Here is a 21,023-nt window from a genome sequence, read left to right as displayed (position 1 = left end):
GACAGACAGGATAAGACAGGACAAGACAGGACAAGACAAGACAAGACAAGATAGATGATTTTGTTATCTTTTGATAAAGTGGCTGTACAAATACCCATAATCCCCTTTGGGCCTATCTCTAGGCTCCAGGAAAGTACACAGTGGTAGCAGACTGCGAGAAGGCGGGTCCTCAGGAGCTGTCTGTCAAGAGTGGAGACGTGGTCCAGCTCATCAGGGAAGGAGAGGAGGGACAATGGTGAACGGCGTCTTTGAGTCAAAAACTATTTATAAACTTTTTGTCACTTCATTTCAACCTTACAGTGCAAATAGTTGTGTTTGTGGTTAGAAAATAGAAATAATGTGACATCTTTGAAAAGTTCAGAGTCACAGGTAAATCGTTTAGATATTCTAATTTACAAGATCTTCAACTGAAGCAAAGAAAAGATTATTCCACTGTAGAACAGAAAAAAAATTATTGTGACCTTTTCAGCAAAGCTGCAGGTCAGGAATTACGTCAAGCCTGTTTGGTGGTTTTGTTTGGAGGATAAAGTCTGCCCAACCCTTTTTTTGTTTTGCAGGTTTGTGAAAAACCTCCGCACTCAAAAGGAGGGCTGGGTGGCGGCGGCGAACCTCCTCAGCCTCATCTCGGAGTCCAAGAGCTCCCAGTCACTGAGCAGCTCAGGTACTGAGAGGAGAACCCTTCAAACTCTGTCCAAAATGACTTTAAGCATCAATAAAAGTGCATCACTTCAGACCTCAGCAAGCCAAAAGCTTACTGTTTCTTTTAGTTGACTTTTATTCATAAAACCTGGATCATTTTTGTATTTTGCTTACAAAAAATCTGTGTGATACAGTTGTAGGAGTTTAGATTTACATGCAGTTACAAAGACTGACCACTGAACTGACCTCAATGGAATGTGGCAGCAGAGAGCTGCAACGACGCACAGAAACGATTGCTTTTTTAGGAGGAAAGCGCTTTTAAAAAGACGTTTCAGGGGCTACCAATGACTTTGAATCATGTGATTTTTGTCCTGTAGATGGCAGCGTCTCTGGGAACCTGAGCACGTCTTCCAGCTGCAGCGAGACCTACACCAGCTTCTCTGACATCAAACCCTGATATCATCCTTTTTTTTATGTGTTTGTAGTTGGTGTCTTTTGGGTGGGGAGGGAGGGAGGGAGGGAGGGGGGGTATCTATCTAGCTCCTGCTCAGGGGCAGAACAGGAGGCAAATGAAAGACACAAATGGAAAAACCCATGACTTACTATGCATGTCATTGGACACTCAGAATTTTGTTGTGAGGTCAGCCTCTCCAAAAACCAAAAAAATGTCATTTTGAATCCGCACATTGTGGCAAAACTCTGTGTTTTTTCATCTAGTTATGAGTGTTCTGTGCCATACTGCAGTTATGTAGCATCAAAAAAAACAAAACAAAAAAAGAGCATCTGGTGCAGTTGAGGGGGTTTGATCGCAGGGCGGCGACAGATTCTTGTGAGACGGCCTTCGGCATCAGACACGGTTCGTGAAAAGTAGCAAGCCGGGGTGTGATGGCGATTTAAAACAAAACAAAACGGTTCGGTGATGTGTTAAAGGACAAAAACCCGCCGTGCTCAAACGCTGGCAGCTCAGACAACTTTTCAAACCTCTTTGTTATCGCCTCTGACCTCCTTTTACCTCTCAGGAATCCCAGGCCGGCAGGTGTGCCCGCATACCTGCGCGTGCATTCCCCCTTCTTGCCCGTCCACTCCCTCTGCTCCCCAGCCCCACTCAGGCATGCAACGCGCGTGCTCACCTGCAAATAAAACATTTTCGTACAGCGAGCAGTGAGGGCATCCCTGACACAGGACGCCCTTTCTTTAAAGCCACTTTTATAAACTCTGCTGTGTTTGCAGGGCGTGCTTTGCAAAAAATAAACAGCCCTGAAACCAACCCCACCTGTTTATTACTCAGCCTGGGCTACACCTGTCAGCAAGACTCCACCAGCTCGATGTCAAAGTGTTCGTGTTCGGCCTCACGTGTTGATAATTGTGCACCACACTGTTTTCCATATTGTTGACAAGTTTTTGCAAAGTCTTGGTGGTGGCATGATCTTCACAGTCACGTTTTTACACCTTTTTTTTTTAAATCGAACTCTCTTGAAATTCCTTGAAAGTGTATTTCCTGCCCTGCTTGGAAAGCCTACATGGGGCACTAAACTCGTCAGCGTTGGACTGTCACAATAAAGCTTACTCATTCATTTGTACTTTTGATCCTGTGGCTGAAGAGATAAGGGTTATATTTTTTAGTTTATGCAGCACATTGCAGCAAGCACTATCTTTATTTTCCTATAATATATATATATATATATATATATGTGTAAATCTACTGATTGTCGAAAATGATGCTATGAGACACAGCTGTACATTTGTAAATATGTAAGTCTGACTTGTATGTAAAAGTAAAGCTGCTTTAATAAAGTCTGAAATAGTTTCCTTTATGAGATGTCTCCTGCTCTTTTTTTTTTACATTTCATTCAACATATTTTACATTAAAAAATGTTAAAAGATGATGTGCTTTTAAATCAGATTGATGACTTCCATTCTGGATGCAGTAAAGGCTGCATGAGCTGGCACGGGGTGCGTCCGAATAGGAAAATGACACAACCTCTGCTCCTTTTTCCGGCTCATTCCAAGCGGTAACCAATTAAAACGCCTGCATTAGTTCGCTTGGAAGTTAATTTGTCAAACTTCCATTAATACTATTTATCGCTATAGCGCATTAAGAACGAGAAAACACAAGAGGAGGATGTTTAAGGTAGAAGATGCGAACGGAACCCGGACGAAGCTGTAAAGCTACTGACGTCGAGTCGCTAGGCACGAGCGTGAAAGCTACCGGAAGTGGCACATTTTTCTTACAAACACCAAATGTTTAATTATATGTTAAGGAGAAGTACTTTATATAAATTTATTCTAAAAAATCAAGTCAAATGTACGCTTTGAATTGAGGGTATTTATTGTGAATTGATCTAAAACATTGGCCGTCGTGCTTTTATCTGACAACGACGCTAGCGTCTTATTGTGAAAGTCCAAAAGCGGAAACGGTTTTGCTTGAGTGCGTTAAATTGACTCGAGACTTGCGAGCGACCAGATGGAATTCTGCACTGGCTTAATAAAGGATTCCACTCAGTTAAAATTGCTCAGCGTACGTTTGAGCTGATTTAGCTGCTCAACATCTGAAACGTAGACTTCTACCGGGGAGGCCAGGCCGCGCTGCGAGGCGGGGGAGACATTTAAAGACACCGTCTGACTGTGTGAGTCTCACTCCTCCAAGCTAACGCTGTCGATGTTCACCGACCTTATGATCATATTTCTGCCCTTGACGTTCCTCGTAACTTTGCTCGTGGCTGACGTGCTTAAATTGGTGTTTTTTGTTGGTAACCCGCATTTCACGAACCTCAGTTTTTTTCTCCTGCTGTTGTTTCCCCTCGCGGCGCTGTTTCGCTGGGGGGAAATCTGTCAAACGAAAAGGGAGTTTGCTTTGGCCGGAGGCGAGAGGGGTGTAGCCTTGTAAATCACATTGTCTGGGACACTTCACGCGGCCTTTTGCGCTCGTTACTTCGCTCTCGAGCTACCGGCGCGTGCCACTTTATGCTTGTCGTTCACGAGGGTCTGCACCGTGTGGCGGAACATATACACCGAGTGTGTTTTTGCGTTTTGTATTTAGACAGCTCGTGTCGGGCCAGCCTGAGGGAGAACTATTGCGTTTCCGGTGCGAAGTTTCAAAATAAGACTACGTGATGTCGATGTTATCAAGTAATTATTATGTAATTACCAGGCAGAATGCAGAAAAATCGCCCAATCAAAGCCTAAAAACGCGACATTTAGTTATCAAAACGTAAAATGACTTAGATTTTAGCAAGTTATATATATATATTATACAGATACATGTACACACACTGTCCTTTTTTGGGGGATAAAAGTTAAGCATTTAAATATATTCTAAAAACTGTTTCAGAACATTTAACAGGTCAAAATACAGAAAATAATTACTAAACTAATTCTCTCTCTTTTTTAAACTATTTAACATTGCATGTATTCATAATATACTTTCAGTTTTATTTATGCTGTTCTTGTCTTTAATTTTAAAAATGGTGTTAATGAAATAAATACCAATTAGAAACCTATTTTTCCCAGTCAGACAATAATCAACATCAAAATAATAGCACTCAAGCATAAAGTAATTATCAGATTATTGATTGAAGTTGAAAACACTAACAAATGAAAAAACTCCTCATGTTCTGGGGCAACAGTAAAAAAATAACGTCACTTTTACTGTTGACAAAAATGAAATGAAGATGCACTAATAATTTTGTACTACAATCATTCTAAAAAATCCAAACTTATTTTAAAACTATGTAATCAAAGAAAACAGAAAAAAGAGGAAAACAAGTAAAGGAGAAGTTACTTTATAGCTTATATTGGTGTAAATAAAAAACACTAATAGTGTGATTTTATTTTGAAAGTGAATCTGCATGGCTCCCTGGCTTCCTGTTTTACCTCAATTAGCCTTTAAATATAAGATAACCTTAATAAGATGCAGTGGACTGTCATGCCTTTAAATGACCTTCTGCTCCAGAATATTATAAAATAAATTGATTTTAATTTTCAATACAAGTTTGAAAAGATTGATTTCAAAAGCTATCAAAGCAATCAGGTTTCAGATTCATTTATTATAAAATATTCAACTTTTGCACACAAAATGTGCAATACTTTGTAATTTTTGTTTTGTTAAAAAGTTCACAGGAAATAGACATGTATTAAATTTGACTGCTCATGTTTATTTTAGTGCTCCCTTCTGTCATTTTAATTTATTAAAAGTCAAATACTTTAGTACTTTTGTGTGTTTTTTGGATTAACTTGGCATTGTTACTTTCGTTTTAAAAGTTTGGATTTAGGGGCAATATAGAACCTTAAAAAACACACCAAAATAATCCAAGTATATAGAATTTAGTCAGTTTTAGGCTTTCTAGGTCTTAAAGATGTGTTTTTGGAGTGAATTAAATGAACTTTTTGGACCTTTTTGTTGATGAATTACTAACATTATGTCAGAGGGGAAGAACCTCAACTAAATATTAACCAGAACATTTTATTCCAGTGATAAATTCAATCTAAAATAAAAATATTAAGCCATTTTTATTCTTTATTTTGGCTTTTTTTTAAACTAAAGTGTCTCAAAGGTTTTTTTTTTTTCTGTTCTGGATCCAGATTGGCTCCACTTGTTTACATTTTGTGCGTTTAGCTGCTCAGGTTCTTGTATTGAGAACACATAAAACACATGTCACCGTTGAGCGGTTCCCTAAATAGCCACTTTCTGCCCAAACAAAAGTCTGAACGCTGCAGGGATGTGTTCAGGAAAAACTCGGCTCTGTCAGGTGCAGAACTTGTGATTCTAATTTGGGTTGTTTTCTTCTTCTTGCTGCTCGTGAATCCGCCGTCTGATTAGTCTGTCATCAAACTTCCTCCGTGTGAAAGTTTGTCTTTGTTCAGACGAATCCTCACGTTCTCCTCAACCCACACCAGCGTCCGGTCTGAGGGGGAAGCGTCCAGCCGACGACAAGAGTTCAAGCTTGGAGGAAGAGGGGAGCCGGGGTAAAGAGGGAGGGCTTTTTTTTTTTTAAACATTCCCAGATGAGGAAGAGGATTAGCAGTCACAAGTTCTTCGGCTGTTCCTGACCTGGATTTCTGCAGAAACAGCTTTTTTTTAACTGGTAAAAATCACGTCAGGAAAAGAGCATTGTGGGTTTTCGGCGCCCCCCCTAAAAATCAAACTTTTATTTTGCTTTATGGATGCTCATTGAACTACAGAGTGCATGGAACATGCGAGTTAATGCACACGCTGCATAAACAGGTCTGCAGCTTCCAGGGCAAAATACAACCTAAAGCCATTTGGATGCAGCTAAATCTGGGATTCAGACAGTTTGGTGACGGACTATACAGTGAAGAAAGGAGCTGAAGGAAGCCGCAAAGATCAGACGATCATATCACATCCATGCCGACTCCAGGAAAGCCATGCTTGCCTGGAGATGACGGGTGGAATGTGTCTGCAACGTGTCATCTTCACACTTGACTTCTTTAGCGGACTTTTGTGGAGTTGGGGGGCTGAGCTGATGGACAAAAAGACGGGTGGAGGGCCGCGACGAATCCTCCAACCTTCTTCTGAAAAACCTTTTTACCCAGAAAAACATTTTGCTTTTGTCCGAGTCAGTCGGGATTTGGTTCTCAGAACAAATGAGTTCATTTCAGGGGGTTTAAAGTCAACGCTAAACAGCAACAGAACCCAATTTTCAGTATTTATGTTAAATGTAACGTTTTAATAAGATATTCATCTTAAAGTCTCCCTCTGACCATCTTTCAAAGCATTTTTCAGTGTTCTTTAAATTACGATGATGCTGTTTTTAAACAAAAATCAAAAAACCCATGTGGTTTTCTTGAACATAGTTTCTGCAGAGCGGCAGCAGTTCTAACGTTGTGGGTACGAAGCATCCCCGTTCACACGCTCCCCAGCTAGCTTACAGCCCCTCGAACCCCAACCTAACCTTGGCGGTGCAACAAAAATAGCAGCTTATATTGGAGCCGTCCAGTTCTGAACCAGATTCCAGCTCAGATGAGGAAAACAAAGACGTTTAACGGATCTATTTGTCTGCGAGAATCAGAATGGAGCGGAGCAGGAAGCCGGTGGCTCGCGCAGCGTATTTTCTACGTCACAGAGAGGATTTTTTCTTTCCGTCTGGTCCTGATTCACATTGATTTAAAGGAAGAAATAAGCAGAAATGCCATTTTAATCTTAATTTTCTTTATATTTGTCCGCCACGATGAACATTAAAAACACCAAAAACACACCATGATTTTTATCAGCATGGCCACGATAAATGTCATTTTCCGTCTTAAAAAGTACCAAGAAATGTTAAATTTGCTGAGCAATTGCCCCAAATAACAAAGTCAAGATAGAGTTATTGTTATTAAAGTTATTGCTGCTAAAGAGGCAGCATTGAGGCTGAATTTAAAACAGAAATAAGTGGAGCCAAAACAGCCGACCATGTGACCATTAGGTGACAAAACAGGTAAATTAGCTCCTCCTTCAGCTCTGTGTAAGAAGAGCTAACTTTTTGTTGTCGTTTTTAGACTTGTTTTCTATGACGGAGTTATAGGGTCACTGGAAAATAAAAGTAAAATTACGAAATGTAAAGTAGTAATTTTATTTAAATTTATTATTTTTTATTTTATTTTTTCTCATAAATGTATGAGATTTTAAGTAGTAAATTTACGTGTAAAAAACTCGTAAATTTGTGATATTTAAAGTATTCAATTTACAACTTTAAATCTTGTAAATTTATGAGTTTTTTTCTTGTTAATGAGTTTTTAAGATGTAAATTCACAAGAAAAAAACTAGTAAATTTACAGGAAGAAAATTCACAACTTAAATTACGAGAATAAAGTTGTAAATTTACGTCTTAAAATCTCACATTTACGAGAAAAAAACTCGTAAGTCGTAATTTAAAAAACATATTTGCTTCAAAACTGGCCCTTAAAACTACATAATTTTTTTTAAAGACAATTGGGAATTAATTTTTATTTATTCTGTTTTTGGCATTGCACTTAAATGTGGGCGTGGCCTGTTGATTAGCAGGTGATTTTAAAGTCTTTTTTGCATCGTACAACAGCTGTTTGGCTTTTATTCTGAAAGGCAGGAGGTTTGATAAACGCAGATTAAAGTGAGCTTAGTGTGAAGCGAAGCCTCATCTGTCCCTAATGCGCTGTTGTGTGTCCGATCACTGCGCTGTTGTGTGTCTGATCACTGCGCTGTCGTGTGTTCGATCACTGCGCTGTCGTGTGTCCGATCACTGCGCTGTCGTGTGTTCGATCACTGCGCTGTCGTGTGTTCGATCACTGCGCTGTTGTGTGTCCGATCACTGCGCTGTTGTGTGTCCGATCACTGCGCTGTTGTGTGTCCGATCACTGCGCTGTTGTGTGTCTGATCACTGCGCTGTTGTGTGTCTGATCACTGCGCTGTCGTGTGTCCGATCACTGCGCTGTCGTGTGTTCGATCACTGCGCTGTTGTGTGTCCGATCACTGCGCTGTTGTGTGTCCGATCACTGCGCTGTTGTGTGTTCGATCACTGCGCTGTCGTGTGTTCGATCACTGCGCTGTCGTGTGTCTGATCACTGCGCTGTTGTGTGTCCGATCACTGCGCTGTTGTGTGTCTGATCACTGCGCTGTTGTGTGTCTGATCACTGCGCTGTCGTGTGTTCGATCACTGCGCTGTCGTGTGTTCGATCACTGCGCTGTCGTGTGTTGGATCACTGCGCTGTCGTGTGTTCGATCACTGCGCTGTCGTGTGTTCGATCACTGCGCTGTCGTGTGTCCGATCACTGCGCTGTCGTGTGTCCGATCACTGCGCTGTTGTGTGTCCGATCACTGCGCTGTTGTGTGTCCGATCACTGCGCTGTTGTGTGTCTGATCACTGCGCTGTCGTGTGTTCGATCACTGCGCTGTCGTGTGTTCGATCACTGCGCTGTTGTGTGTCCGATCACTGCGCTGTTGTGTGTCCGATCACTGCGCTGTTGTGTGTTCGATCACTGCGCTGTCGTGTGTTCGATCACTGCGCTGTTGTGTGTCTGATCACTGCGCTGTTGTGTGTCCGATCACTGCGCTGTTGTGTGTCTGATCACTGCGCTGTTGTGTGTCTGATCACTGCGCTGTCGTGTGTTCGATCACTGCGCTGTCGTGTGTTCGATCACTGCGCTGTCGTGTGTTGGATCACTGCGCTGTCGTGTGTTCGATCACTGCGCTGTCGTGTGTTCGATCACTGCGCTGTCGTGTGTTCGATCACTGCGCTGTTGTGTGTCGGATCACTGCGCTGTCGTGTGTTGGATCACTGCGCTGTTGTGTGTCCGATCACTGCGTCGTTGTGTGTCCGATCACTGCGCTGTTGTGTGTCTGATCACTGCGCTGTCGTGTGTTCGATCACTGCGCTGTCGTGTGTTCGATCACTGCGCTGTCGTGTGTTCGATCACTGCGCTGTCGTGTGTTCGATCACTGCGCTGTCGTGTGTTCGATCACTGCGCTGTCGTGTGTTGGATCACTGCGCTGTTGTGTGTCCGATCACTGCGCTGTCGTGTGTCCGATCACTGCGCTGTTGTGTGTCTGATCACTGCGTTGTCGTGTGTTTGATCACTGCGCTGTTGTGTGTCCGATCACTGCGCTGTTGTGTGTTTGATCACTGCGCTGTTGTGTGTCCGATCACTGCGTTGTCGTGTGTCCGATCACTGCGCTGTTGTGTGTCTGATCACTGCGTTGTCGTGTGTCCGATCACTGCGCTGTTGTGTGTTTGATCACTGCGCTGTTGTGTGTCTGATCACTGCGTTGTCGTGTGTCCGATCACTGCGCTGTTGTGTGTCCGATCACTGCGCTGTTGTGTGTTTGATCACTGCGCTGTTGTGTGTCCTCCAGGTTCCCGAGCTGCTCGTGTGCGACTTCGTCATGCCACTGTTTGGCAAATCCCACAAGAGTCCCACGGACATCGTCAGGACCTTGAAGGAGAACCTGGCCATTGTGGTCAAACACGACAAGAAGACAGAAAAGGTGGGCGGGGTCTTCCTCCTTTTCTGGGTCTCGGGAGTCCAGGGGCCCAAAGGTGACAGGTCTCTGTGAAAGCAGAGCTTGAAACGGCCGGCTGTCCCCGTCGACTCCTGACACTTCACTGTGGTTTCTCACATCTCGAGAAAAGAAAAATAAGACGGATTTTCTTTGTTCCGCAGGCATCTGATGAGGTTTCCAAGTGCTTGGTGTCCATGAAGGAGATCCTGTACGGGAGCAGCGATAAGGAGCCACACACGGAGACTGTGGCCCAGCTGGCGCAGGAGCTGTACAACAGCGGCCTGCTGATATCCCTGGTGCAAAACCTTCAAGTGATAGACTTTGAGGTGAGGGGAAACCCCAGACGGATCTGGATCGTGGGCTTTTGAGAGCTCTGGGTTTTCATGCTCCACCCTCCTGACTGCAGGGGAAGAAGGACGTGTGCCAGATCTTCAACAACATCCTGAGGAGGCAGATCGGGACGAGGAGCCCCACCGTGGAATACTTCTGCTCCCACCAGGAGGTCCTCTTCATCCTCCTGAAGGGGTGAGGCGAACGCCATTCACAGGGCGGGGAACCTCTACGGCGGCGTGCAGCAACCGCCGTCTCTGTGCGCCTCTTGCAGGTACGAGACTCCGCAGATCGCGCTGAACTGCGGGATCATGTTGAGGGAGTGCATCCGCCACGAGCCGCTGGCCAAGATCGTCCTTCACTCCGAGCACTTCCACAGCTTCTTCAACTACGTGGAGATGTCCACATTCGACATCGCCTCCGACGCCTTCGCCACCTTTAAGGTAACGGCCCAGAGCTGCAGAGTCACAGCGCGACCAGACTGAATTTTCTCGCTTTTAACGGCGTCTGCGTGGGCCGTGTCTGTCCCGTCTTCCTCTGGCAGGATCTTCTGACGAGACACAAGGTGCTTGTGGCTGAATTCCTGGAGCAGAACTACGACACGGTGAGCCTGACGCCTTTAAGCCCCTCCCCCCTTCCAGGGACAAGTTGTCCAACATCTGTGGATCAGGAGTCAGTCAAGTCTCAAAGAAAGAGGAGCTGTGTCGGATAGAGACGCTGCGCTACGAGTTACATTGGTAAAGCCGGACGCCATATTGGAAAGGGTAAAATGCCTGTGAACTGCTCAAACCGAGCAGCTAGTAACGAAAACATGTTGAGGAGATGATCCGCGTGCGTCTGCTCTTGGAATAGTCCACGTTTTGGCGGATCTTGCAGCGATGATGGCGATGTCAACACCAACGATGCCTAGCAGCAGTATTTCCATGTTTTTACGCAGGACCACATACCTTTTTTTGGAGGAGGACCTTAGGATTTGTATTTAAGCAGATTACTGAGCGGAGGAACAGAAACTAACCAGGGTTCCCCTCAGTAGCGGCGAGCGAAGAGCCCCAACGCCAAATCCCCGTCCGGCGGGTGGATGACGCACAGAAGACTGCCCGCTCCGTGTCGTGCGGGTGTCTAAGTTCGCCAGGTGCATCTTTTTCTCCCTGCGGCGGTGCAGCGGCCCCTCCCACGTGGACCTTGGCGTGCCGGGGGCCGCGAGCTGAAGTGCTTACTGCGTCCGCTCTCCCGTCAGCAGGAGAGACGGGGCGACTGTCCACTGACGCTTTTGGCCCGGAGAGGCCCATGTACAATGGGCTCAAGGGTTCTGCGGCGATTTCGGCTGACCTGACCCGACCCAAACACAAACAGAGGAGTCTGACAGTTTGTGTAAATCTTAGTATGTGTAGGGTGGTGCAGTGGTTAGCGCTCTTGCCTCACAGCAAGAAGGCCCCTGGTTCAATTCCCAGCTTTGGGACGTGAAGCAGAACATCAATGGAGGACCTCTCTGCGTTTGCATGTTCTCCTCGTGCATGCTCTCCCAGGTTTTCTCCGGCTTCCTCCCACCGTCCAAAAACATGCTCCATAGGTCAATTGTCCATAGGTGTGAGTGTGCATGGGTGTGTGATATGTGTGACCCTGCGACAGACTGGCGACCTGTCCAGGGCGCCCCCTGCCTTCGCCCACAAGTGGCCGGGATAGGCTCCAGCAGCCCCGTGACCCCGAAAGGGACAAACGGTTCGGAAGACGAATGAAAAAAACTAAGTATGCGTGTAGATTTGAATAAAACCACAACCAAGCATCCGGAAAGCATTGCGTTTTATTTATCATTTTTTATTTATGTATTTATTTTATATTTTAATTTATTTTTACAATTGTTTATTTATTGTTATTTTTAAATTACTTTATTTTATTTATCTATTTACAATATTTTACATTTATTTAAAAAATATACATTTTATTGTTTTTTTTCCTATATGATGTATTTATTTGTAGAAACATTTGAAACGGTGTCCATCTGTTGCCCTTTGTACAAAAAACAATAATTCAACAGCCTGGGTCGTATTTTTGTGACGATCAAAGATTCTTCTTTCCTTTTTTAAAATCGGACCCAAATGAAGCTCTTTATGGTCATTTTACGGTGTCGGCTAAGCTGTGCGTCATTGTTTACCGCCCTTTCCGATATGGCGTCTCTCTTGGCGTGCATTGGACTATGGTAACAGGCTGGCGTGGCGTCTCTAGCCTATGTAACTCATTGGTTTCAGCAAATGGAAGGTTTTGAGGAAGTGCAGGAAGATTCTTCCAGCTTTTGAGCGAACCTAATGTCTTAAGTTAGATCTGCATTGATGTAAAATCTGCTTTCCAGGTGTTTGCGGACTACGAGAAGCTGCTGCACTCCGAGAACTACGTCACCAAGCGGCAGTCTCTGAAGGTTTGCTCTCTCCTCCGTGGATCAAAAGCCGCTGAAGGCCCTTCTTCATCTAACGGGCTGGACTCTTCCGTCCTCAGCTTCTGGGCGAGCTGCTCCTGGACAGACATAACTTCACGGTGATGACGCGCTACATCAGCAAGCCGGAGAATCTGAAGCTGATGATGAATCTGCTCCGAGACAAAAGCGCCAACATCCAGTTTGAGGCGTTCCACGTCTTCAAGGTGAGGGTTCAAGTCACATGTTCACACGAACACAGCGCTCCCTGGAGGAGGGTAAGAACTCGCCTCCACGTGTTGCGGTTTCGGACACAATACACCTACAGGAGTGATGCATTATGGGTCGATTTAATCTTAATTGACTATTTAAAATAACTGGAGTCAGGTCAGTTCACCAGGTAGCCACTAGGTGGCGTAACAAGCATCACGTCTCTTCGCTTAACTATAGTTAGCCTTTTCCTTACTGGGATTAAATCTGATAAAACGTCATTATTTCAAATTCCAGACTAACATCGTTCAGACAGAGTTTGACAAACTTCTGTTGATTGTAATCCCAGTCGACAAATGACTGTAAAAACCAGAATCAGCTCTGCCGTTGGCAGGAAATGACATCACTAATGGCCATAGGCTCCGGGATGGTAACTCAAGGCCCGCAGTCATTCATGAATGTTTTCCAACATACCCTGTTGGCATGTTCTAATTGACTAAGACCATGTCTTTATCCAAGACCAATCTGGATCCTAAATCTAGAAATCTGGATAATAAAGTATAAATTTGGATCTTAAGTCTATAAATCTGTTTTCTAAATAAAACCTTTCAAGACCTACATCTTAAAATCTGGATTTTAAATAATAAATCTGGATCCCATATCTTTAAATCTGGATCATAAAGGAGAAATTTGGATCTGAAGTCTATAAATCTATATTCTAAATAAAAACATTCTAGATCCCACATCTATAAATCTGGATTCTAATTTTGGTTTCCCAAGACTAATTCTGGATCCTAAATCTACAAATATGTATTTCAAATCTAAAATTCTGGATCTCACATCTTTGAATCTGGATTCTAAATCTATAAATCTGCATTAAATTGAAACTACACATGAAAATGAATCCAGATTTATCAAGTTGTTTTTATTCTGTTTTTATCCATCCAAGCGTGTTTATTTGTGTCGTAAGGTTGGACCGTTTTACCTGAGTGTGAAGAAAGGATTAATTCACCTGTTACATTTACTGGTTACCAATTATTTTCGTTTTGAGACCAGCTTCAAACAGGAAGTCAATGGTTGTTTCTGCTGGAGAAAATCGGATCTTTTCTTGTGATCTTTCCTTAGTTAAAGCAGATCTCAGTCGTTTTTCTTCGTCTTTCTTTTCTCTGGTTGAGTTCCAGATGAAATCTGCTCCAGAAAGTTTGCAAAAATACGTAGAAGGAAAGAATATTTTACACGAAACCCTTAAAAACATGCAAATGCTATAGCATTTCAGTCCATACCAGGACGTTTTAGATGAATGTTCTCACTGTGACTCATGCAGAAGTGTTTTTTTGTCGTTGTTTTTACATAAAAACTCCAATCTTTGCCTTTTAAATCTGCTGTTCTGACCTCGTCTGTTCCGCCTCCAGGTGTTCGTGGCGAACCCCAACAAGACGCAGCCCATCGTCGACATCCTGCTGAAGAACCAGACCAAACTCATCGACTTCTTGAGTAACTTCCAGAAGGACCGCTCGGATGATGACCAGTTTAACGACGAGAAGACCTACCTAATCAAACAGATCAGGGATCTGAAGAAGCCCGCCTCCTAGAGCGGCGTCCGCCCGCCCACTTTTTCGACCAATAGGAGACCTAACATCTTGTTAACAGCGATGGGTGTTCTATTCCAGAGACGTTTTTCTTTTGTCGCAGCAGGAGTAGTTCTTAATCAGCGAGCTTTTCGGAAAAACCTTTTTTACTCTTTAGTTTCAGAACCAGCAGCGAGAAAGCCAACTTTAACCAACCGACGCATTAGTAATGCCAGGCCTCAGATCCAAGTTTTCTCTGCAGGTTCTCCGCCTGAAGGTGGAAAGCTAACCATCTAATCGTGCCATCTGAACCACTCGACTCCCTGTCAGCCAGAAAACCGAGAACCGCTTTGACCTGTGACCAAAAACGAAGCTAAATATTGTGAATTTTTGTTGTTTTTTTCTTTTTGAAGAATGATTTAAATGAAGTCTTCTGTCCTAGTATGAGCGTCAAACCATCACCCACTTCTCTTCTAATAGCACTTTCTGTATGATTAAGCCAACAGGAAACCATGAAAAAAAAAGCTGATCAGTTTACGTCCCGCTTTGATTTTTGTTTTTTAATCTAAATTTCTCGCCTTGTACAGTTTGCGCTTCGTCGGAAGGAAGGAAGGAAGGAGACGTTTGTGTTTCCGCTCGCCGTATCAGGTGCTCTCTGATCTGAAGGAAGCAGTTGGAAATTCAGACGTGCCTTTGTTGTTGTTGTTTTTTTTTTGGGGGTGTTTTCGTATCTTTCTAAGGGGAGCTTAATTAAGAGGTGGGTGAAAAATATCCTCTGGACGGAACGAATCTGCTTTGATTAAGCTGTGAACCTCAGTAGATTGGAGCTTCAGGCCGAAGAAGAGCTTGGAAAATCCAAAAAGAAGTTTGTTTTTCTTCCCCTCTAGAAATACAGAAAATAAAAATAAAAAACACATTTCAGTTGATGCATTTCTTTTGTTTATTATTCAAATAATATTAAATTTTTTCTTTAAGCACCAACATGATTTAGATGCTTTTTATTTTGGGATCTGAAGTTGAAATGAAATGAAAGAAGAAAAAAGAGGAAAATCCAGTTGTGTGTTCACAAAAAAAAATAATTAAAAAACAAGAAAACTAAATAAACAACAGCATGTAAACCTGTGATTGGAATTGTGTGTCAACTTTTCTTTTTTTTTTTTTTTTTAGCAGCAGCTAATCTGAAATAAAAAGGATCATTTTTCACACGTTTCCAGGCGAAGGTGCGATTTTATTTCCCCCACAGTCTGAAAGCAGCCGGCTAGTTTCCACAGCCTTTCTATTGTACCACATTCACTACCAATAAAAGGATGTGGGTGCAGTTTTTGGGGTTTTATCCTAAAAGACAGAAACACTTTGTTGTTCCGAAGCAACAATAAAATGGGCTTAAAAAAAGAATAAAATAAAATCAATATTTTAGTGCACACAAATAAATCTGGCGGTAAAACACAAAAAAAACACAATTCTTCTACTGAAGAGCCAAAAACAAAAGTTTTCGGCTCGGTAAAGCGCCGTGTGTACATCATTTAAATGTCATTCAAGTTTTAAACGTGCCACAAACCTTCTCCTCCTACAGCCACCTCCCTCAGTTCAAAAGAGGACACAGGTGTCAAATCTGTGCCGAAAAACGGAAATCTTTGTCGGCGCCACCTACTGTTATAAGCGCTCAGCAGCCAGAGGGGGCGCCGCTGGGCCTTTGGGTGCACAGCTTCTTGTTTCTGTTGGTTTCCGGCTCCGGCTGTCGGTCGTGTTTCCCGAGGTAACCGTCTGCGGGACGGGAAAGAATGACGCATTCTTAAAAAAAAAAAGACACCCTTTTTTCCTCAAAGGATCTGAATTTTACAAGGTTTTTATGGAAGAAACTTACTGACGAGGTGAGAAGAAGCCGCCGGAGAATCCGAAGGGTTCCTCTGCCACTGAGAAAACACGCAGAGCGTCGCACTCTGGAACGGTTTGTCAATAAAGATGCGACTCACAGGGATGCGACTCACGATGAACTTGCTGATGTCCGTCAGGCTGCTGAACCTCAGGTAGGAGATGTCGCCCTTGTCTTTGTCTCGGTCCTGGTCGGAGGTGTAGATGTGCGTGATCCCGGCGCCTCTGATCAGAGGGACGCACTCGTCACACGGACATTTGGTCACAAACAGCATGGTGGGTTCCTCTGCTCGGATGTCACGCGTCCTGAAAGAACCGGGCGGGGCGGGGTCTTAAGAAAAAAAGGGCGCGGCTAGCCTCTGGACGCCCCCGAGGGTCACTGACCTGAAGGTGAGGGCGTTCTGCTCGGCGTGGATCATGTATCTGTACTTTCGTCTCTGACGATCCTCCTGCTTGGTGTCCATTTGGGGGTACTCCGCGTACTTGGAGCCGGCCGGGTAAGCGTTGTACCCGCAACCCACCAGGGACAGACGGCCCGTTCCACCAAAACCAACCTGGAGGCCGAGAGCAGATCCAAACGTGATCCTCCTCCAGCGTTTTCAAAGTTCATCAGAGGGTTGGATTTTGGAGCACTAGCTCCTCCCACTGGTGACGCTGTCCCACAGCAGAAACATCAATGCTTGTATTTGATTTTTCTTCAGACGTAGAGCCACACAGACTAGATAAATTGCAGTGTCAGAGATCTTACCCGCTTTCCTTTTGCCCAAATAACTGCCCCCACGCCCACTTTAGGGTCCTCTGGGAAAAGAAAAGAGGCAAAAGGTGAGAAATACTGACGCATTTATAGAGGTTTAAAATGTTAACACACATTTCTTTCAAATGACTTTGTAGTCAATTGGTTTGAAAAAAAAAACACGACAGAGAATTAGGGCCAAAGGGAAAAACAAAAATCCGATCTTTTGTTCGTGTTTGAAACCTAATCGGAAATAAAGTTTCACGAAACGCTCGACATCTTTCATCTTCAAGTGCGGCTCCAATAACCAACTTTGGTGAATTTTCTCATTCATTTATTACTCTTTTCTCAAAAATATAAGACTTTTTCTCGTAAATGTATGTCTTTTTCCCAAAAATGAACTTGTGTTTAGAAAGTAACGTTGTGAATTTAAAATATTTAAAGTAATACATTTACGACGTTAAAACATGTAAAAATTTGCAGAAAAAGTCATAAATTTAGCCTAGAACTTTTAAATTAACAAATATACAAAGTAATTCTCGTAATGTGACTGTTACGACATTTTCTCATAAATTTCTATTTTTCTTGTAAATTCACGTGTTTTAAAGTCACGACTTTTCTACATTTAGTCATAGGTTTACTACTTTAAAACACATAAATTCAGGAGAAAAACTGTCATAACTTCAACTTTTAAAGTTGTAAATGTACGACTTTAATCTCATAATTTCACAGTCACGTTTCTCTCTCTCGAAAATGTGTGATTTTAAAGTTGTAGTTAAAAAAAAAATCTTTTTTTGTAAACTGGTCCTAAAAGTTTTTTCGTAAAAATCTGATACTTCTTTTTAAAATATTTCAAATGATTCTACTTAAACAGGCCCTTCCTCTGATTCTAAAGAAACTTTGATATTTTCAGCTGAATTTTATTGTCTCGATCAATCGGTTACAGAGGGCGGGGCTTATGTTTTAGCCAATCACAAAGCTAACTCCACCTCATATTCTTTGACAGTTTTTTTAAATGCATTTCTTTTGATACAATTATAAAATGATTATCTTAAAACATAATATGATTAAAATCTAACTGGATCATTGCAATCTCAGCGAGCCTTCTGTTTTGGGTAATTGATGGTTTTCTTCTCCTAAAACGGTTGCATTCTCTCGGCCTGAACTCCAGCGCCGTACCCGTCCTGTAGGCCAGCAGCCTGGCTTGGATGATGCAGTGGCGTGCCACCTCCTGGGCTACTTCCTCCTGAGGCCCCCATGAGGTCCAGGACTGTTCTCTGAAAAGGCCAGAGGTGTTACCATAGAAACCCAGACCCTCGGGGGTTCTTGAGGTGGGAGCGCCTCCGACCTGTGGAAGCCGTGGCGGTGCCGTGGGACCCCGGCAGCCACGGCGGCCAGAACCTCCACCAGCTCTCTCATGTCGTGCCTCAGGTTGCAGAAGTACGGCTCCGCGCAGAAGTTCTCCAAGCCCATTTGGGTCAGGATCTCCTTGTGCTGCTGGGACGTGCAAACGAGGAACCTTCTGGAAAAAGCCCTCAGGTATCTGACGCGTTCTCTGAATAAGAAAAAGAGCAGAACCGTGGTGAGAAGCGTCTTTCTGCAGGCGTTCTTGCGAGTTTGGGAGGAAGCGGCACCTGTTGAAGCCGTCTCCCGCCGCCGCGTCGTCCTCGTTCTGCCTCTCCCTGAAGTCGCAGTCTCTGGACGTCTCGTTGACAAACTGCAGCAGGTCGGGGGTCAGCGGCTGCAGCAGCACGCAGACGTGAGGCCGGCTGTTGGACTTCAGCTTCTCCGTTGCCACGGCGTCCAGCAGCGCGGCCTCCTCCCTGACGGAGCCGGGCGGCGAGGACTCCAGCATGCTGATTTCAGGGTCTCCAGGCCAGAAGGAGATCTGACTGACTCCAGCTGAAGAGGAGAGAAGCTTCTCAGCTGAAACTTTGGAAATGTAGTGGATTTGGGTCGGAAAAAAGGAGGATTAAATCTCATTTTAAAGTCTTTAAATACTCAAATAATTATCCGGTCTTTCCTTTCAGTGACGTTTCGTCGTAAATTTAAAGGAACAGTTTTGCTTCAGAAATAAAAAAATTACAACTTTTCATCTATCAATCATGTTATAGTGACCCTTTTTATCAAATGATAGATCGTTTTCTTTCCGTTTAATGTTAATAATATTTTTATCAAACGTCTGAAGCTTCTGTTTGAACCTTTCACATCATAATAAGACGTCATCAATGTTTGCCTCACTTTGAGATCATTTAAAAAAAAGAACAACCCTGATATATATCCAACAACAAGTGTTATTGTTAGCCACTAATCGATAAAGTTTTGAGGATTTTGGGTTTTGCAAATTATTGGAATCAGCAGAGAAAAAACTAAACATCAACAAAGGGATGGAATCAAATCTCACCAGGTCATTCTTTGTGGAATTTTACGACCGCGTTGACAGTGAACGCATCATGAAAGTTGCGTGCAGTTCTGAGATCTCAGACTTGATGCTTACAGAGCTTTAAAAGTAGCAGCGATGCTCTTTCAAAATAAGAGCCTTGAATCTGCATTGGTAAATCGCTGGCTGGCTTTCCTCACCGTTGATGATCATCTTCAGACAGGTGGCGCACGGTCTCCTGGAGAAGTACAGCTGACTTTCGGCGAGACGGACGCCGTGCTGGAGAACGGCGGCTTGTCCTGCGTGCAGCTCGGGACCGGAACAGTGGAGGCCCACCACTTTGCCTTCTCGCACCACCACCAGGCCCATCCCACGGATCTGGAGCAGAGCAGACGCCGCGACTCAAGCAGTCATTCGGGATCTGCAAAAGCCCTGGCGTCCCTTTCCCAAACTGACCTGACGACTGTCCTCTTCCTCCTCCTCTTCCTCCTCCTCCTTCTCCTCGGGCGGATCACGAGGAAACATCTCCATCCACAGACTCAGCAAAGTAAACAGGTTTACTTTGGACAACCTGGGGCCGTGACCTGAGCAAGGATACAAATCCAACACTACATGAGAGCACGCCAAACACCTGCCTCTGAAGTTTTACCTGGGATTCTTCTTAATGAAAAAAAAAAAATAGTTTGGAACATCTGAGCAACAGTGTTGGATGAAGGAAAAAAAAACTTCAAAATAAAAGTCCTCCCCTGGAGCAGATGTTGCTCCAGAACCTTTTGGGTTTTCTGGATCATTCTATTGTCACAAACATCTGGACTCGTCTGTCCATAACAGACATTTTGAAGCTGAAGTTCATGCGAAACGTGTCGCGGTTCCTTTCTGCATGACAGAGCGTTTGCTAGTTCTGCAGATGAGATTGCAGATTGTCAGAAGAACGGTTGAATAGCCTTGCTCCTGACGCACAGAGATTTCTTCATTTAAAGAGGAAGAAAAAGAGATGTCCTGAACAACTGTTTAGGATCAGTTAGCCTAAAAAAAATCCATTAATTTGAAGGTTTTAAATACTATATTTTAGAGAGTTTAATAGAAGGAAGAGCTGCAGTATATTCCAAATGTATGTAACAAACCTGATATCAAAATAAGCTTTTCAATCTAATAACAAAAAACTTTATTTCCTTTTTTCTTAACCCAGAGTTCCACTGATTTCCAATTCAAAGCTGTGGGCAGTAAGTGTATAAATAAAATAATCATAAAATAAATAAAGTGTGGAATTTATTAACTGAGACCATATATTTCTGTTCTTTATATTTTTTTTTTCCTATTTAATAAAAACGTTAATAAAAAAATTGCACAAACCCCTAATAAATGATAGTAAATAAATAACAGAAACGCGTCGCTTCGTCACACAGGAGCAGATTCGACACATTTCCAATGTCGCGCTTCTCCATCTGGCTCACCTCGTATCCTGCAGTCGGTCTGGGAGCTTCCATCTTTCATGTCCCGACACGGGCCGGACCGGCTCGGTTCGTTTCGGTTCTGTTTCTCGCCACCTTCCATTCAGCCCCGGAGCTAACGTAATGACAGATATTCCAGCGGTCACGCACAGAAAACTGAGACGGACAGACTGTTGGGACAGGAAATGTTGACGAATCGAACTATGAGCAGTTTATCCGTCTGGGCCGTGTTCCGGTAGTCATTCAAAATAAAAGCGTTCGTTTAAAAATAAAAGCTCAATGGCGCACATTTTAGGCTAAGAAACAATGAAAAATCCACATTTTACTTTATAAATAACGATTTAAAATAAACTAGAAAACAAAACAAGATTTCTTTTAGTACAAATTGCTGATTAGATCGCTTTATTTTTTAAAAGACTATATTAGTTCCGGGTTTCTCGCGGTCCTTTGACAATTTGG

At 43.4% G+C, this 21,023-nt stretch overlaps 3 protein-coding genes across 13 annotated transcripts in view; 2 read left to right on the top strand and 1 right to left on the bottom strand.

The window, feature by feature from the left end:
• mcf2la (mcf.2 cell line derived transforming sequence-like a) overlaps window positions 1-2,453 on the top strand; it is a 67,863-nt gene extending 65,410 nt beyond the window's left edge. For all 10 annotated transcript variants that reach the window (XM_078931356.1, XM_078931362.1, XM_023966166.2 and 7 more), the window contains 3 exons: window positions 123-235; window positions 558-661; window positions 1,017-2,453. In XM_078931356.1, coding sequence (XP_078787482.1) covers window positions 123-235; window positions 558-661; window positions 1,017-1,096 — 297 coding nt within the window. In that variant the 3' untranslated portion in view covers window positions 1,097-2,453. The remainder of the gene's footprint in view (window positions 1-122; window positions 236-557; window positions 662-1,016) is intronic.
• Window positions 2,454-3,055: 602 nt separating this feature from the next.
• Window positions 3,056-15,259, top strand: cab39l (calcium binding protein 39-like). The gene is made up of 9 exons (XM_004066610.5): window positions 3,056-3,266; window positions 9,467-9,598; window positions 9,775-9,939; window positions 10,020-10,138; window positions 10,218-10,386; window positions 10,488-10,547; window positions 12,291-12,356; window positions 12,434-12,577; window positions 13,973-15,259. The coding sequence occupies exons 2-9, from the start codon at window positions 9,497-9,499 to the stop codon at window positions 14,150-14,152; spliced, it is 1,005 nt and encodes a 334-aa protein (XP_004066658.1). The 5' UTR covers window positions 3,056-3,266; window positions 9,467-9,496; the 3' UTR covers window positions 14,153-15,259.
• cdadc1 (cytidine and dCMP deaminase domain containing 1) lies at window positions 15,045-20,802 on the bottom strand. 2 transcript variants are annotated; one of them, XM_020709191.3, is made up of 12 exons: window positions 20,568-20,802; window positions 19,570-19,697; window positions 19,314-19,491; window positions 18,368-18,635; window positions 18,082-18,288; window positions 17,913-18,010; window positions 16,749-16,798; window positions 16,385-16,554; window positions 16,117-16,306; window positions 15,993-16,041; window positions 15,780-15,892; window positions 15,336-15,463 (listed from the first exon to the last, which is right to left on the bottom strand). In XM_020709191.3, exons 1-11 carry the CDS (start codon window positions 20,665-20,667, stop codon window positions 15,792-15,794), a joined length of 1,539 nt encoding a protein of 512 aa, XP_020564850.1. In that variant the 5' UTR covers window positions 20,668-20,802; the 3' UTR covers window positions 15,336-15,463; window positions 15,780-15,791. The 2 variants fall into 2 exon arrangements, with proteins under 2 accessions (XP_023821980.1, XP_020564850.1); XM_023966212.2 differs by having other exon boundaries at window positions 15,045-15,892.
• Between the last annotated feature and the right edge of the window lie 221 nt (window positions 20,803-21,023).

This window comes from Oryzias latipes, chromosome 2 (assembly GCF_053564925.1).
Source record: "Oryzias latipes strain Hd-rR chromosome 2, Olatipes_Hd-rR_3.1".
NCBI lineage: Eukaryota > Metazoa > Chordata > Actinopteri > Beloniformes > Adrianichthyidae > Oryzias > Oryzias latipes.
The sequence above is the reverse complement of the archived record's forward strand: the minus strand, read 5'-3'. Positions and strand labels throughout refer to the sequence as shown.